Source organism: Salmo salar, chromosome 16 (genome assembly GCF_965601325.2).
Source record: "Salmo salar chromosome 16, fSalSal1, whole genome shotgun sequence".
Classification (NCBI taxonomy): domain Eukaryota; kingdom Metazoa; phylum Chordata; class Actinopteri; order Salmoniformes; family Salmonidae; genus Salmo; species Salmo salar.
This window is the reverse complement of record NC_138306.1, coordinates 33,358,497-33,376,750: the sequence shown is the minus strand read 5'-3', so window position 1 is coordinate 33,376,750 and position 18,254 is coordinate 33,358,497. Positions and strand designations below refer to the sequence as shown.

Here is an 18,254-nt window from a genome sequence, read left to right as displayed (position 1 = left end):
TTTAAGAAACATTGAGAAATAGTTTGGTCAATTTTCTGGGTCAAATTAACTAGTTATCTAAATTTGATAAGCAGCTAGCTAGCTAGTTAGCTCCCAGCTCCAATTTCAAGTTTTTCTAAACTAATATCTGACTAACTTGTAAATATGAAGGTATTTCAGAATGAATGTTAAAGCTGCAATATGTACATTTTTAGGTGACTGACCAAATTCACATAGAAATGTGAGTTATCTGTCATTCTCATTGAAAGCAAGTCTAAGAAGCGGCAGATCTATTCTATGTGCGCTATTTCTATTCTTCCAGTTCTTAAGGTTAGCTTTTGCGTCTTTTACTTTTGGTTTGTACACCAACTTCAAACAGCTGAAAGTACAATATATTTGGTTATTGAAAATACATTTCACAGCGGATTAATGGTACAATGATTTTCTATACTTGCTTGTTTTGTCACATAAACTGAAATCAGGTGAACTACTAGAATTTTAGAAACTAGGAAATGGTGGAGCGATTTATGCATATGGCACCTTTAACTAGCTAACATATAATGCTTTGTGACATTATGTTATCTAGCTATCCCCAGTTAAATAATGTGTTTTCACTTGTTACATCTTCATACTGCTTGTTGCAATCTCCCTGGTGCACTTGTTTGTCCGTGAGTTGGCTGCTCGTTCTAAATAGTATAATCTAATCTGTTCAAAACAGTGGCAGCATGTGTAGCAGTGGTCATCCGTTTTTTGACATGCAAAAGTGAAAGATGTGTATTTATACTGTTGTTCAAATGCATAGAACGCTTTATTCATTATAGATTCTCAAAGAAACTACTGGTAGTTTTGAAAACTTGACATCATATTTCTGTCATGCTACTTTGTTGATAACTCCAAGCCCCTCGCGCCCTGGGTCTTCAGCCAATCAGCAGCCGCCACTGGGACACATGCTTAAACTCACTTTTGATAGACTTCAACAGCTGCAAATTATCGAGATATCATAGTGTCACCCATTCTAATTCCTATTCTATGGTGTCACCAACAAAAATGTCAACAATTGGCCTACTGTATAGCAAATGCAGCATATGGCATTAATTCTTCACGTTATACAAATACAGTGGTGTAAAGTACTTAAGTAAAAATACTTTAAAGTATTAGTTTTTGGGGGTATCTGTACTTTATTTTACTATTTATATTTTTGACTACTTTTACTTTATTACATTCCTAAAGAAAATATTGTACTATTTACGCCATACATTTTCTATGACAACAAAAAGTACTCGTTACATTTTGAATGCTTAGCATGACAGGAAAATTGTTAAATTCACACAGTTATCAAGAGAACACGTGGTCATCCCTACTACCTCTGGCCTGGCAGACTCACAAAACACAAATGCATCTTTTGTAAATAATATCTGAGTGTTTGAGTGTGCCCCTGGCAATCCCGACATTTTAAAAACAAGAAAATGCTGCCATCTGCATTGCTATAAGGAATTTATAATATAAGGAATTTTTTATTATTTATACTCTAACTTTTAATACTTAAGAATATTTTAGCAAATACTGTTACTTTTGGTACTTAAGCATATTTAAAACCAAATACCTTTAGGCTTTTACTCAAGTAGTATTTTACTGGCTAACGATTAAGGTATCTATACTTTTACTCAAGTATGACAATTGGGTACTTTTTCCACCACTGTGCAAATAGCACTTTTCGGTAGTGCTCAAAGCATGCCATTCTATGAGGGCAGCATTTCTTTTTCAACCATGTTTTGAAGCAATGAGCCCAATAAGTTCTCCATGACAAAAACATAAACAACAGAGTAGGCTAATATATCCTTTGTTTTGGGATTTTGCTCAGGTAAAACAAATAGACTAATGTATAAACTGAGCAAAAAAAGAAATGTCCTCTCACTGTCAACTGCATTTATTTTAAGCAAACTTAACATGTGTAAATATTTGTATGAACATAACAAGATTCAACAACTGAGACATAAACTGAACAAGTTCCACAGACATGTGACTAACAGAAATGGAATAATGTGGCCCTGAACAAAGGGGGGTCAAAATCAAAGTAACAGTCAGTATCTGGTGAGGCCACCAGCTACATTAAGTACTGCAGTGCATCTCCTCCTCATGGACTGCACCAGCTTTGCCAGTTCTTGCTGTGAGATGTTACTCCACTTGTCCACCAAGGCACCTGCAAGTTCCCGGACATTTCTGGGGGGAATGGCCCTGGCCCTAGCCCTCAACCTCAAATCCAACAGGTCCCAGACGTGGTCAATAGGATTGAGATCCGGGCTCTTTGCTGGCTATGGCAGAACACTGACATTCCTGTCTTGCAGGAAATCACGCACAGAACGAGCAGTATGGCTGGTGGCATTGTTATGCTGGAGAGTCATGTCAGGACGAGCCTGCAGGAAGGGTACCACATGAGGGAGGAGGATGTCTTCTCTGTAACACACAGGTTTGAGATTGCCTGCAATGACAACAAGCTCAGTCTGACAATGCTGTGACACACCGCCCCAGACCATGGCGGACTCTCCACCTCCAAATCGATCCCGCTCCAGAGTACAGGCCTCGGTGTAACGCTCATTCCTTTGACGATAAACGCGAATCCGACCATCACCCCTGGTGAGACAAAACCGCGACTCATCAGTGAAGAGCACTTTTTGCCAGTCCTGTCTGGTCCAGCGACGGTGGGTTTGTGCCCATAGGCGACGTCGTTGCCGGTGATGTCTGGTGACGACCTGCCTTACAACAGGCCTACAAGCCCTCAGTCCAGCCTCTCTCAGCCTATTGCGGACAGTCTGATCACTGATGGAGGGATTGTGCGTTCCTGGTGTAACTTGGGCAGTTGTTGTTGTCATCCTGTACCTGTCCCGCAGGTGTGATGTTTGCATGTACCGATCCTGTGCAGGTGTTGTTACACATGGTCTGCCACTGCGAGGACAATCAGCTCTCCGTCCTGTCTCCCTGTAGCACTGTCATAGGCGTCTCACAGTACAGACATTGCAATTTATTGCCCTGGCCACATCTGCAGTCCTCATGCCTCCTTGCATCATGCCTAAGGCATGTTTACGCAGATGAGCAGGGACCCTGGGCATCTTTCTTTTGGTGTTTTTCAGAGTCAGTAGAAACGCCTCTTTAGTGTCCTAAGTTTTCATAACTGTGACCTTAATTGCCTACCGTCTGTAAGCTGTTAGTGTCTTAACAACCGTTCCACAGGTGCAGGTTCATTAATTGTTTATGGTTCATTGGACAAGCATGGGAAACAATGTTAAAACCCTTTACAATGACGATCTGTGAAGTTATTTGGATTTTTACGAATTATCTTTGAAAGACAGGGTCCTGAAAAAGGGACGTTTCTTTTTTTGCTGAGTTTATTTTCAAGTCCTATTCTTGAAGATCAAGGAGTATTTAATTCATTGGAATGACTGGAAATCTGACAGACTTTGGTTTTTAATGTAAAAATATAGCCTAATCATTTTATGTCTTTATTAAGAAGTAAAATGCAAAATGTGTTAATGGCCAGATACAGTGAGCTCCAAAAGTATTTGGACAGTGACATATTTTGTTGTTGTTTTGGCTCTGTACTGTCAGCTTTAATTTGAGGGTATTTTCATCCATATCGGGTGAACCATTTAGAATTACAGAACTTTCTGTTCAATACAAAAGTATTGGGACGAATTCACTTATGTGTATTAAAGTCAGGGGCGGAAATCCCGGGGGGGACGGGGGGGACACGACCCCCCCATCCTGGGAAAAATATGATTTGTCCCCCCCAATATATCACTGAAACATAACTATGTAATTTAAATAATATTAATAATACGCAATGGAAGCAATTGTGCTGATTATAGACACTTAATAGCTCGTTTTTAAGTTTCAAAAGATTGCGACCCCCCCACTCTTTGCCTCACAATGGTTTGATCCACTGCCAGTTCCTTAGCTTGCGAGGTAACGTAGAGGTCGTATCTACTGTCTGAAAGGCACTCAATGCACGTAACTGACGTGAGGTTAATCCAGTCAATCGCGCACACACACTAGCTGAATATGCAGAGCTAACGCGCAAATATTAACTATTAAGCTAGCTAGTACCTATTCCATTTATGTGGCGTCGTCAAAGATTGAATCTTTGCGATCGTCAATTTATTCCAAGATCAGCATGCATGTAAGTTAGTGCTTCAAAGTCCCTGTGATAAGGTTAGCCATAAACTGAACAGAACTACACTCTCTTCTACCATTGTTTTAAATATATTTAATGGTCTCGTTGCAAAAGCTAAATTGTCGCAAGGGAACTTTTATTTATATATTTTATTTCACCTTTATTTAACCCGGGTAGCAAAGATTATAGCAAACACCACTGAATTGGTGCTCGCTAGCTTTGCAAATTCAGCTATTGTTAGAAGCCAGCCAATATGAAACAAACGATTAAAATTACAAAAGATTGCAGCATATGTTGTGTAAATGGTGTACAGCTGTCAACTCTTGTCACTGCAATCGTTTCACATTTGCTAGCTACCTTTTAGATCGAAGCCCATATAGAATGATAGAAGATAAGATGATAGAAGCCCATCTCCTACTGTAAATAACCTACATACTGTGTGTGTGTAGCCAACCAGGTAGAAAAATGGCAGAAAAATGGCAGAAAAATAAAAGACGGACATCAGAGTATTTTTCAGTACACCAAAACGCAAAGTAAGAACCCTCGTAGCCTAATATCTCAAAGACTAGTTGATAAAATGTTCATAAGAAAGAAATGAAATTCTAATGGAAATGTTTCACAATGATGTCATTAGGCAGAGCAGGCAACAGATGGCACACAGACAGCAGAGTTGGGGACAGATATGCAGGGACAGACTGGCAGAGACAGGGAGTCTCAGGTAAATTTGTTGAGTCTTTGTTTGGCAACATTATGAAAGGTTCTCAATTTTTTTAACTTGTAAAATAGGAACATAATTGGAAAATGCCATGGATACCCCCACTCTCAACTTAAACTGGTGACTGAACTAACATTTGTTAAAGGCAATGGTATTGCTGTTGTGATTAGTTGTGTAGTTTTGGGTACCGGTAGTTAGGAGTACGGCAAACACCTTATTTCTTTGGTTCCTCAATATACATTTATCATATTAAATGTAGGCTATGTGTTACAGCACTACTTTTGGTGTCCCCTCAGGAATTGCTCTTGAGAAAATGTAATGTAATTGTCCCCTCCAAAGTTGATATCAGATTTTCGCCCCTGATTAAAGTAGCAAAAAGTTAAGTATTTGGTCCCATATTCCTAGCATGCAATGACTACATTAATAAGCTTGTGACTGTACAAACTTGTTGGATGCCCTTGCTGTTTGTTTTGGTTGTGTTCATCATTCTTTTGTGCCCAATATAAATGAATGATGTCATTTTGGAGTAACTTTTATTGGAAATAAGAATAGAATATGTTTGTAAACACTTCTACATTAATGTGGATGCTACCCAGTTCTTGACTTGGGATGACAAAGGTGCAGGAGCTGTCTTTTTTCAAGTAGGTCCATTAGAATGCTAGAAATACTAGAATACAGTATTCTGTAGAGACCTCTGATTATTCACTAAATAAAGGGTTAACACATTTTGACAGATGGAATTTCATGACTTCTCCATGACAACCACATTTCCATTACCAATAATTGGTGTGGTCTCTATGTTGTAACATGGGTGGTCTAAAGGAGACCAAGGCGCAGCGTGTATAGTGCTCATATTTGATTTTTAATGAAGACACTTGAACAAAACAACAAAACGGCCGACAACAGTTCTGTAAGGTACACTTTGACAAAACGGAAAACAACTACCCACACATGAAAAACAGGCTGCCTAAGTATGGCTTCCAATCAGAGACAACGATAGACAGCTGCCTCTGATTGGAAACCATACCTGGCCAAAACATAGAAAACAAAAACATAGAAATAGAAATCTAGAAAACCCCACATAGAAACAGAAAACCAAAACAACCCAAAACACCCACCTGTCACGCCCTGACCACTCAATGGAAAATGACCTCTTACAAGGGTCAGGACGTGATAGTACCCCCCCCCCCAAATGTGCAGACTCCGACTGCACCCAAAAAAAAACAAAAAAAAACAACCCCAAACACAAAGGGAGTGCAGGGAGGGTGACAAAAGTCTATGGCGGCTCATGTGCTACACCCAGAACCTTCCTCTCCCTCCGATCCTCCAGCAACGGAGGTGGCTCTGGCTCAGGGCGTAACCCCCGTTCCGCCCGCAGATCCCTCCGCTTCTGTAACACTGGCCTGTGGATCATTATCGGAGGAATCGGACTGTAGATCATTACCGGAAGCTCTGTGCTGTAGACCACCGCTGGAGGTTCTGGCCTACAGGCCACCGCTGAAGGATCCGAGCTGCAGACCGCCGCTGAAGGATCCGGGCTGCAGACCGCCGCTGAAGGCTCCGGGCTGCAGACCGCCGCTGAAGGCTCCGGGCTGCAGACCGCCGCTGAAGGCTCCGGGCTGCAGAGCATCGCTGGAGGCTCCGGACTGAAGAGCGTCGCTGGAGGCTCTGAACTGAGGAGTGTTGCCGGAGGCTCCGGACTGGGAGGCGTCATAATAGGTTCCGGACTAGTGACCGTTGCTGCTGGCTCCATGCCATGGATCATCTCTACAGGTTCCGCGCCAAGGATCATCACTGGAGGCTTCTTACCATGGATTATCTCTACAGGTGCCGGGCCATGGATTATTCCTACAGGCTTCGTGCCATGGTTTATCCCTACAGGCTCCGGACCATTTATAATCCCTCCAGGCTTTTTGCCACGGATTATTTCTTCAGGTTCCGGGCCATGGATTACCTCTTCAGGCTTCGTGCCATGGAATATCCCTGCAGGCTCCGGGCCATGGATCATTACTCGAGGCTTAGTGCCATGGATCGTCTCTACAGGCGTCGGGACATCGATTATCACTGGAGGCTTTGTACGTGGAGCAGGAACCAGTTTCACCGGACTGGGGAGACGCACTGAGGACCGAGTGCTCAAAGCAGGCACCGGCCGTACTGGGTTATGGATGCGCACTGGAGGGAGAGTGCAAAGAACAGGCACAGGACGTACTGGATTCTGGAGGCGCGCTGGAGGGAGAGCGTGAGAAGCAGGCACAGGACGTATTGTGCTATGGAGGCGCACTGGAGAGAGAGTGGAGAGGCAGGCACATGCTTACCACAAAAAGCATGGGTAGTTGACTCAGGCCTCACCCCTGGCCCAGCCAAACTACCCGTGTGCCTCTCATTTTTCTGCCTCTCGTTTTTCCCAGGTAGGCTCCGATATCTATCGATTACCTGGCCCCAAGTGCAGTTCCTCCTCTCCATCCATTCCGTATGTGACCAGGTGTCCATTTTTGCCCGGGCACGCTGCTTGATCCAATCATGGTGGGTAGTTCTGTAACATGGGTCATCTAAAGGAGACCAAGGCGCAGCGTGTATAGTGCTCATATTTGATTTTTAATGAAGACACTTGAACAAAACAACAAAACGGCCGACAACAGTTCTGTAAGGTACACTTTGACAAAACGGAAAACAACTACCCACACATGAAAAACAGGCTGCCTAAGTATGGCTTCCAATCAGAGACAACGATAGACAGCTGCCTCTGATTGGAAACCATACCTGGCCAAAACATAGAAAACAAAAACATAGAAATAGAAATCTAGAAAACCCCACATAGAAACAGAAAACCAAAACCACCCAAAACACCCACCTGTCACGCCCTGACCCCTCTACTTGGAAAAATGACCTCTTACAAGGGTAAGGACGTCACACTATGTAGCCTACATAAAAAAGGTCAGCATAAATGTGGAGAGCTACTGGGTGTGCTGGCTTTTCATCCAGCCATGAAACACACCTGACCTTATCAAGGTCCAGTTTAGCAGCTGATGTTTCGGCTACATAATCGTTGTATCGTTTCAAATTCAAAGTGCTGGAGTACAGAGCCAAAACAACAACAAAAAATTATCACTGTCCCAATATTTTGGAGCTCACTCTATGTAAACTCTCATTGATTTATCTTGGAATAGATGTTGTTCAATTGGTAATATTCATTTTTGTCTTCGTTTAATGCCTCTGAAGGGGAAAGCAATCTAACAGTAACTGAAAGTAATCAGATTATGTTACTGAGTTCGGGTAATCCAAAAGTTACATCATTGATAAAAAATGTGGACAAGTAACTAGTAACTGTAATGGATTACATTAGAAAGTAACAAACCCAACACTGAGCACAAATATGCATGATTCTACTTAAATACACACAGACTTTGACAAGTTCACAAACACAGCAACACACACACACGGCTTGGCTATTGTCGGTACTAACTACTTTCTAGTCATCTCTGTTGTCTTGTCAGTAGTTTCCTCCCACACAAACACAGTCCCTCAGATATACTGGCTGTTGCGCCCCCTTGCTCCTGCCTGCTTCCCATCAGAAGGGCCACCAGAGCTGGCCTATGTTTGATAGAAGCCCCCGCTCCCATGCTGTGGACACTGTAAAGTCTGCTCCTTTAATGTACTTACAGGCACGCTCATTAGTGAATCATTATCTAAGAGACAGAGACAGACACAGCTACCACGCTGAAGCGCAGCCGTTTTGCACACACTCACACACAGCCAAAATCATTATCCAAGGCAGGGACAGGGACAGACATCTACAGTGCCTAGCAGGTGATTTGCGAGTGCACACATGCACACACCAAGGTATTTATCTCTTCCATTTCTAAAACCTTGTGAAGTGAACACAATAGCTAATTTATCTTGTTTTTACAGTTAATATACCAGCAAATTGCAGTAAAATTCTCTTTGGTCTTACACTATTTCTCTCCTATTTCTCTGGGGTGACAGGGTGCAATTAGGGACAAAAAGCTCCCAGGAGCCTCTGAAGAATGCTTAATAATAACAAGCTATTACTTGTCAAACCCACATGCTGTGTACATCTGAATGTGAAGCCAGGAAACAGAAGGTCCAATGAGGGGTCTGGGCTGTATTTTCACTATTTTCAGGGTATAAGAATGTTAGCTACTGTATATCCTTAACTTTGACATTACGTCCTGGTCAGTCTTCCTTCACTGGAGGAAAATACTCTTTAACTGTCTCATTCTAGTCTGTTTACACTAGAGTCTCTTGTGTCTCAGTTGGTAGAGCATGGCGCTTGCAATGTTAGGGTTGTGGGTTTGATTCCCAAGGGGAAAAAGTAGTAACATTTATGCACTCACTACTGTAAATCCAGAGCATCTGTTAAATGACAAAATGTCAGAGTCACTGGGCTCGTTTGAGTGGTAAGGAGAAAGCAACAGACTGTAGACTAAAGTCGAGGTGGTTTTCCAACAGCAAGGCTCGGTGCAACATACCAGCATTGCCATTGTTTATAAAAGTTGTTCTTTAAAATGTTGAAATAAACATAGCTCCAATCCCCATTTCACACACTCATGAACATGAGTGTCACGTTCGTGTATGTCAAATAAAAACACCCTAATGATTGGTGGACAATAGAGCCTCCCACAATGCAGGTGATGCTCCAGCATGAAGTTGGGGGAAGAGCAACTGTAGAAATGTGCAGTTGACTGCAGCCGAAACTTCATGACCTTTGATCACATGATTTTTGATCACATGTAGGCACAAGTCGGACCATTTTTATCCCCATAATGCAACACACTTTGAAAGGCGGTGAACAACGATGGTACCCGACTTGTCAAAAGTGATCTTCTCGAACGTGACCACTGTCACATCCTTACTGTCACATTCTCCAGTGCTGCATCTCTATCTAGAGTCAGAACCTCTCCTGTAGCAGAGACAGACAGAGAGACCATTCTGTTGGACAGCAAACAGAATGGAGCAGAACTCTGGGCCTTCGCCTCATTAGTCATTAAAACCCATGAACAACAAAAGGAAAAGAGGGAACATTTGTTCACTGAATCACCTTCTATAAATAACTAGAATTGAAAGGGGGGTTTTAATGGCTGCTCTCTTCTCCTCTCGGCTGGTAATAAGAGCGATTTTCAAAATGCCTCTGCTGACTTTGAACTGACAACCAGAATCAGAGTTTTGAGGTTTTTCCACACAGCAATTACGATCTGTTAGTGCTGGATCCAACTCCCAGTCTTACATACCCTGAGTCCAAAACGCACGCACGCACACACACACACACACACACACACACACACACACACACACACACACCACACACACACACACACACACACACACACACACACACACACAGGCACGCACGCACGCACACACACGCACACACACACATGCACACACACTGTACAAACACACAAAACACAAAACACAAAACACAAAACACAAAACACACAGCTTGCTGATAGGCCCGTGTGAACAGCAGTAAGGGGACTCATTATTTTCTAATTACAGCATGCTGAGCAGCTCTGAGGGAAACAAGCCTGTCTGATAGACACAGGAAACAATTATTCGTACAAGGAAGGCTGTCCAATGAGATGGGCTTTTTACTCTGTAACTGTTATGACTTTACCAATAAGCTAGAGCCTGTTATGTCTCATTATGCATGAGAGGCAGAATACAGAGCACTATTGTTGTAAAAACAGGCATGAGTACAAAGTGCTTGAATAGGTTGCGTATAGAGTTGATGTTTTTTTTGTTGCTTCAGCAAGGGTGAGGGTAAATTTCCATGGATATGGAATCTTTCTATAAAAACCTCTACCTGGAACAAGAAGACGCCATGTAATGGCTCAGTGGTAAGGTACCTGGGAGTAACTGTCACGCTCTGACCTAGGAGAGCTGTGTTTTCTCTGTTTAGTTAGGTCAGGGTGTGATAGGTGGGTGGGCATTCTATGTTTTGTTTTCTATGTTTTGGCCGGGTATGGTTTCCAATCAGAGGCAGCTGTCTATCGTTGTCTCTGATTGGAAGCCATACTTAGGCAGCCTGTTTTTCCCTGTGTTTTTGTGCGATCTTGTTTTTGTGCAGCTGTGTGTGAGCAGCCCTAGAACGTCACGTTTGTTTCCGTTTCACCTGTTTATTCTTTTGTTCAAGTTCACAAATAAAATATGTGGAACTACCGGCATGCTGCGCCTTGGCTAATTTATGACAGGGAATTTGAAGACAGCACTCGAGACAGTAACTAGCAATGTCACACACACACACACACACACACACACACACACACACACACACACACACACACACACACACACACACACACACACACACACACACACACACACACACACACACACACACACACAAGGGGGATTTGGCCCCGGGGTGTCAGTTACCCCGGTAGAAGATTATGGGATAGGGTTTCACACAAGTGTCTTAAAATCCATTTAATCAGTTTTATTTTGAAATTCTTTAGTAAGTAATACTTAAAAGCGAAGTCTAGATGTCTTATTTTTATCATTTAATTAAAATATGGAGAGGGGGAATGGTGTTGCACATGTCACCATTAATATCCGCACTAATATCCACACTATAGTTGTTTTTAATTCATTAAAAAAATATTCATTAGAATATAGTATTTGAATGGAATATAACTAATAACATTAAATAACATTGGAATTGAACAATTCATTCTGATAGAGTTCAGTGTGTCAAATGGGAGGGCCTGTTGTCCGGACCTCTGGCAGTCTCTATGGGTGTGCCACAGGGCTCAATTCTCGGGCCGACTCTCTTCTCTGTATACATCAATGATGTTGCTCTTGCTGCTGGTGATTCTCTGATCCACCTCTACGCAGACGACAACATTCTGTATACTTCTGGCCCCTCTTTGGACACTTTGTTAACTAACCTCCAGACGAGCTTCAATGCCATACAACTCTCCTTCCGTGTCCTCCAACTGCTCTTAAACGCAGGTAAAACTAAATGCATGCTATTCAATCGATCACTGCCCGCACCTGCTCCACCCCCGTCCAGCATCACTACTCTGGACGGCTCTGACTTAGAATACGTGGACAACTACAAATACCTGGGTGTCTTGTTAGACTGTAAACTCTCCTTCCAGACTCACATTAAGCATCTCCAATCCAAAATTAAATCTAGAATCGGCTTCCTATATCGCAACAAAGCATCCTTCACTCATGCTGCCAAACATACCCTCGTAAAACTGACCATCCTCGACATCATCTATAAAATAGCCTCCAACACTCTACTCAACAAACTGGATGTAGTCTATCACAGTGCCATCCGTTTTGTCACCAAAGCCCCATACACTACCCACCATTGCGACCTGTACTCTCTCGTTGGTTGGCCCTCGCTTCATACTCATCGCCAAACCCACTGGCTACAGGTCATCTACAAGTCTCTGCTAGGTAAAGCCCCGCCTTATCTCAGCTCACTGGTCACCATAGCAGCACCCACTCGTAGCACGCGCTCCAGCAGGTATATCTCACTGGTCACCCCCAAAGTCAATTCCTCCTTTGGCTGCCTTTCCATCCAGTTCTCTGCTGCCAATGACTGGAACGAACTGCAAAAATCTCTGAAGCTGGAGACTCATATCTCCCTCACTAGCTTTAAGCACCAGCTGTCAGAGCAGCTCACAGATCACTGCACCTGTACATAGCCCATCTGTAAACAGCCCATCTATCTATCTACCTACCTCATCCCCATACTGTATTTATTTATTTTTCTTGCTCCTTTGCACCCCAGTATCTCTACTTGCACATTAATCTTCTGCACATCTACCATTCCAGTGTTTTAATTGTTATATTGTAATTACTTCGCCACCATGGCCTATTTATTGCCTTAACTTACCTCATTTACACTCACTAGACTTTTTTTAATTTTCTTTTGTTCTACTGTATTATTGATTGTATGTTTTGTTTATTCCATCTGTAACTCTGTGTTGTTGTATGTGTGGAATTGCTACGCTTTATCTTGGCCAGGTGGCAGTAGCAAATGACAACTTGTTCTCAACTAGCCTACCTGGTTAAATAAAGGTGAAATAAAATAATAATAATAATAATAATAACTTAACTAATTAATTCAGTGTAACATTGGAGGCAACTCTCTTATGCTCTCCTATTGCACGATTGTAATTTGTACATAGGTCACAAATAAAGCTGTCCCCAGTCAAATTTGAGCATAACTCATGAGCCCACCTCCTGCACTGCTCACACCTAATCCATGTCCCCACCTGTGACTGAAAACAAGGGGAGCTTTCTCTTAAAAGCTTTCTCTTAAAAACATAGCTAGCTATCTAGCTATATGACATAAAATGCAAAAGGCTATAAAGTAACATTAACTGTAAAGCTATCAGTCACTAGTGGACACATTGACAACTGCAATTAAGTTACGTTATATTTTTTATGTATGTTACGTCAGACGATCTGGTAGTATTGTTAGGCTACATTGTTAGTTTTATTACTTGTTAGATATTACTGCATGGTCGGAACTAGAAGCACAAGCATTTACCCCAGGGGGTTAGTTACCCCCTAGTACCCTATATACTTCTTCAACCTTGTGAATGTTTAAAGGTTCTGTGACTTCAGGAGCTCTGGGTTACTGTTGGCAAACCCATCACGTCATCAGCATGTGCTACCACATCTGGCCCTGGGCAGTGGAACAGTGCTTGTGGTAACTACAAAGTGCACCCGCCTTTAAAGTCAGTAAGCATTGGTCATGTGGGGGGATTTACATATCATTTGGAACTGGTAATGTTGACTCATACTAATGACATGAGTCGGATGGCCATCTTTAACAGGGAAATTACAGATTCAATAGAATGAAAATGGATAAGCAATAAAACAATGAAACTAGAAATCCTAATAATGATAACAAGCATTCCTCACCGCAGCAGTCTCCTGTTGAAGGGCCTGGGTGGCAAAGCGGGCCACGTGGGTGATGATGGGGGAGAAGTTGGTGGGGCCGTAGAAACGGATGTGAGGCAGGCAGACAGAGTAGGCCTGGGCAATTCCCTCCACGCCTGACCATAGGAAACAGGAATCACACATGGAAACCAGCACAAACCGGCACCCTCACCAGCAGACAGAGGGCTAAGTATGGTAGTTCTCAAATAAATGAGAAATAACACCCACTCCATGGATAAAGCAAGAAACAAACCCTAGTAAGTGCAGCCTGCAGTAAGTACATTGTAATAAGGTTTTTAACGGGGGTTACAGAAAACATAATAGTTGCTCACCTTGGCAGAAAGGATTGGTGGGGTCAAAGTTGATGGCAAATTCATGAGACACCTGCAGGTACAGGGGACAAAAAAACCAAGCCTCAGGTGCAGAAATTGTACATTGAGAATGTCCAATGGCTGTAAGAGACTGCAGAGGAATGTGAGAGCATTAGAAATATGCATTTCCATTGTATGATTGTAGCAGGTGGGAAAAGCAATGAATTATGTGACAAGCATTTTCTCTTCCTCCATTCCCCCTGCTTCACATGATCTATTCTTTCTTGCTGTCCTCCTCTCCAAATCCATTATGTACATTCCCATCCCTGCAGTGCCCTTTCATTCCAACTGTTTCAACCTCTCCCTCTCTTCTTCCTCTAGTCCTCTCAGACCACTGATGGATTTTACCTCCCTAAACGCTTCCCATAAAGTATCTGAACGCAAGGCTAAATATTCTGTCCATTTTTGTTGCTCAGCCTCCTCATTCCGTTGTCCTTTACATCAGTGCAGTGCCATGGCAACCCAGATGGGATTACAGTTGCATAATTATTGGAATATGCATGTTTTATACATACTCTGTGATACCGCTGTGTTCCAGTCTCCCTCTTCTCTTTAGCATTCTTTTTGGCTCTACGTCTATCATATGTAGTGTGCCGTGAAGACACACCCTCACATGTAGACAGTTTATACACTTACTTTCCAGTCTGGAGGGAGTTGAGCCCCAAATCCCAGAGCAGGAAACATTTTGTCACTGAGGAAGGAGGGCAACAGATTGACAGTGATGAGTAAAAAGCAACTTCATCAGAATTCAACATGCAATTTTGCATTATGGAATGTCTCAATAAACTCGGGATGGTACTTTATCAGAAACAATGAGTGACATAAAGAATATGACTGAGTAGACATAATTAGAAGAGTTGAAGGGACCTTTTAGTGACTTATGACTGTGATGTATAAAATATAATACTTTATTTATCTGTGATTTGATCATACTGAGTCCTGTTATTACTGTTTACACTAATGGGACTCACGTGTCATAGTCCTGGATGATCTGGCCCACAGCCAGGATGGCAGACAAGTACTCATTGCTGCCCAGAGGGTTGATGAAGTGAAGAGAGGAGGCCTCCCGAGGGTTCCCATTAGACGCTGTGAAATCAATGCCAACCTACAGGAATAGCAAGACAGGAGACAGAGATGCTCACAAACACAAACAAAGCCGATAAATCAGCTTAAATATGAACAAAAGTGTGGAGCATATAAAAAGATTCCAGTGAATCCTACAGAGCCTTATTTCAGGATCCTGTCCTCGGGCAAAGTGACTTCATTTAAGATGGTTACAATATAAACATGGTAATTAACTCAAAGATTTCAACTAACAAGCCCTCCCAAGCCCACATCTTCATTCAGTCTATGCTAATGCCTTTAACCAACAATCCTATCAAAGAGCATGGCTTCTACTCAGATCTCCTCCAGTTCCTACCAAAGTTGTGGCTGATAACTGGACAGCCTCTATTAGACAATAGATGGACATGGTGAGGATAAAAAGAGAAGAGAGAGAAAGAGAGAAAGAGAGGGTGAAAAAGACAGAAAGAGAGGGAAAGGGAGAGAGAGATGCGATCTGACAGAATCAGGGTGCCACTTCATATGCCCAATCCCCTGCGTCTCAATCAAGCCCTAGGCAATGTGACGAGTGTGCTGCTACTCTGCATGAGCAGGGAACTGACTCAAATCTTTAGCTTTATCTCAATTTAGTCCAGATGAATGACCATGTTTCTTAACCATACCTTTAAGTCTGGGTACAGGGTTCTGAAAGGGCTGGCCGGTGCTGTGATAACAACCTAATGTACAATCAGATGACCTCATGAATGACTACAAGTCTTAACACTGGTCTACTAAGCACCGCTCCACACCGCAGGTCTGACCTGTAGGCTAGTTTGACAAATACTCTAAAGCTGCTTTTAATACAATGCTATACTACTGTGTTATATAGTGAATACGTTTTCCCATGCTACTACTGCAAAGACTGTAGTCTCCAGTTCCAGTCTATATATGAGCAGTGTTCTCATCTGCATCTCTGTAGAGAAGATTTCCTCTCTAACAGATTAGGATTAGGTGCATGCTAAATCTGATTGAATGCAGTGGATCAGAGAGAGAGAGAACATCTTTCTATGTGAGACAAATCAAAGAACTCTGACAAAAGAAAGCAGATTAAGAGAACTGCAGGATGCACCTTGGAGGATTTAGATTCACATTCTTTCTCAAACACCGATCTTGACTGAATTATAACATGCAGGTGTGAACTCGTTAAATCATTTTAATTATCATATTGGATTAAGGTAGATGATTAAGGTATTACTACTGGTGTTCTGAATATATTTTTTAAATACAAATATAATTTGTCCCAGTAGAAATTGTAGTAACTCCTCTTTTAAAATGGGAAACATTTTGTAAAACTGTCAGGATTCATTTCAAATTTCCTGCCTAGCAGCTAGGTTTTTAGAAAATGCAAACTAAAAGGACAAAAACATTATGGATACAGTACAAACACAAAATCCATTGGTCTCTCAAGCGTGACCTATAAGATGTTGCCACCTAAAGCCAAACCATGGAGATTGTCTCCAGTCATGTTCCTATTATTGTTTTCAGTCTCCCTCTTTTATTCCTGCTAAGACATAGTCTCGCTTCGGCACAAATCACAGTAACTATGGCAACACAAATGTTCCATTTGCTTTAAAAAAAAATCTGACAATAACAAGGGGAGAAAATCATTTCTTGAACAGGACCACACATACAGCCTGCTAATCAGAAAAATGTCTGTGGTTCACAACCACATAAATAAACACATCTGGTCACATACAAGTAACTAAAGAGGTGTGGCAGAATGAAACATTAATGGAAAGTTAATGTTGCCATTCAGAGAATAATAAAATACAGGTGGAGCTCTTTTGCTGAGAAAATAGGAAAATAGATAATGCACATATTTTGGCACCACAAAGGGAACAGATCCTCTGAGTATTTCACGGTAGCATGGATACGTAAATGGTGGTAGACAATGTTTCAGCACAATTGGAGATACATACCCTGGCTGGCCAATAATAGAGCTCTGACACAAAGGTGTGACATCACCAGGGACGCACAATGTTTCTCTCATCAGCCTGAGCCAAAAATAGACCAATGACGATTTTCTCCTACTATGGAGAAATCTGAACCTACAGATACAGGATCTTAATATGATCAGTTTCTCACAGCAGGAAAATAATCATTCAGCAACAGGAAAGTTGAATTGTTGTGTGGATTATACATTTATAGTTAGGGCAAATCAAGTCTGACATTTTAAAGTGGAAATGATAAACTTTGGAAGCCTTTTTAAACCTTGAAGATCCTACACCTGTACCATGTTTGCAAAGATTTATAGTACTATAGCATGCATTCAATGTTGTTGGTGTAAATAAAAAATAAAATAAAATCAAATTGTATTTGTCACATCACTCTCATGCTTCGTAAACAACAAGTGTGGACTAACAGTGAAATGGTTACTTACGAGCCTTTCCTGACAATGCAGAGACAAAGAAATAGAGAAATAATAGAACAATAAAACATGTAATAATAATAAAAGTAATAATAGACACACAATGAGTAACAACAACTTGGCTATATACAAGTTAGTGCAAAAAGGGTCAATGCAGATAGTTAAATAGTTAAGAAATAGCTACCTGGACTAACTATTAAGCAGGTTTGTAGCTTGGGGGTAGAAGCTGTTCAGGGTCCTTTTGGTTACAGACTTGTCGTACTTCATCGGTACCGCTTGCCGTGCAGTAGTAGAGAGAACAGTCTATGACTTGGGTGGCTGGAGTCCAACAATTTTTAAGGTATTTTTCTGACACCACCTGGTATAGAGGTCCTGGTTGGCAGGGAGCTCGGCCCCAGTGATGTACTGGGTCGTACGCACTACCCTCTGTAGTGCCTTACAGTTGATGCCAAGCACTCTGAGGAATCTGAAGCTCTAGACGTGCTCCACTACAGCCCCACCAATGTTAATGGGGGTGTGCTGGGCCCTCCATTTCCTTTAGTCCACCATCTGCTTCTTTGTCTTGCTGATGTTGAGGGAGAGGTTGTTGTACTGGCACCTCACTGCCAGGTCTCTGAACTCCTCCCT

At 42.1% G+C, this 18,254-nt stretch overlaps 1 protein-coding gene across 1 annotated transcript in view; it reads right to left on the bottom strand.

The window, feature by feature from the left end:
• The window catches only part of LOC106573718 (copine-2), a 47,381-nt gene that overhangs the window by 14,373 nt on the left and 14,754 nt on the right, over window positions 1–18,254 (bottom strand). The window contains exons 11-14 of the mRNA XM_014149022.2: window positions 15,130–15,263; window positions 14,795–14,849; window positions 14,120–14,171; window positions 13,770–13,903 (exon numbers count right to left, since the gene is read on the bottom strand). Of these exons, the coding sequence (XP_014004497.1) occupies window positions 13,770–13,903; window positions 14,120–14,171; window positions 14,795–14,849; window positions 15,130–15,263 (375 nt within the window). The remainder of the gene's footprint in view (window positions 1–13,769; window positions 13,904–14,119; window positions 14,172–14,794; window positions 14,850–15,129; window positions 15,264–18,254) is intronic.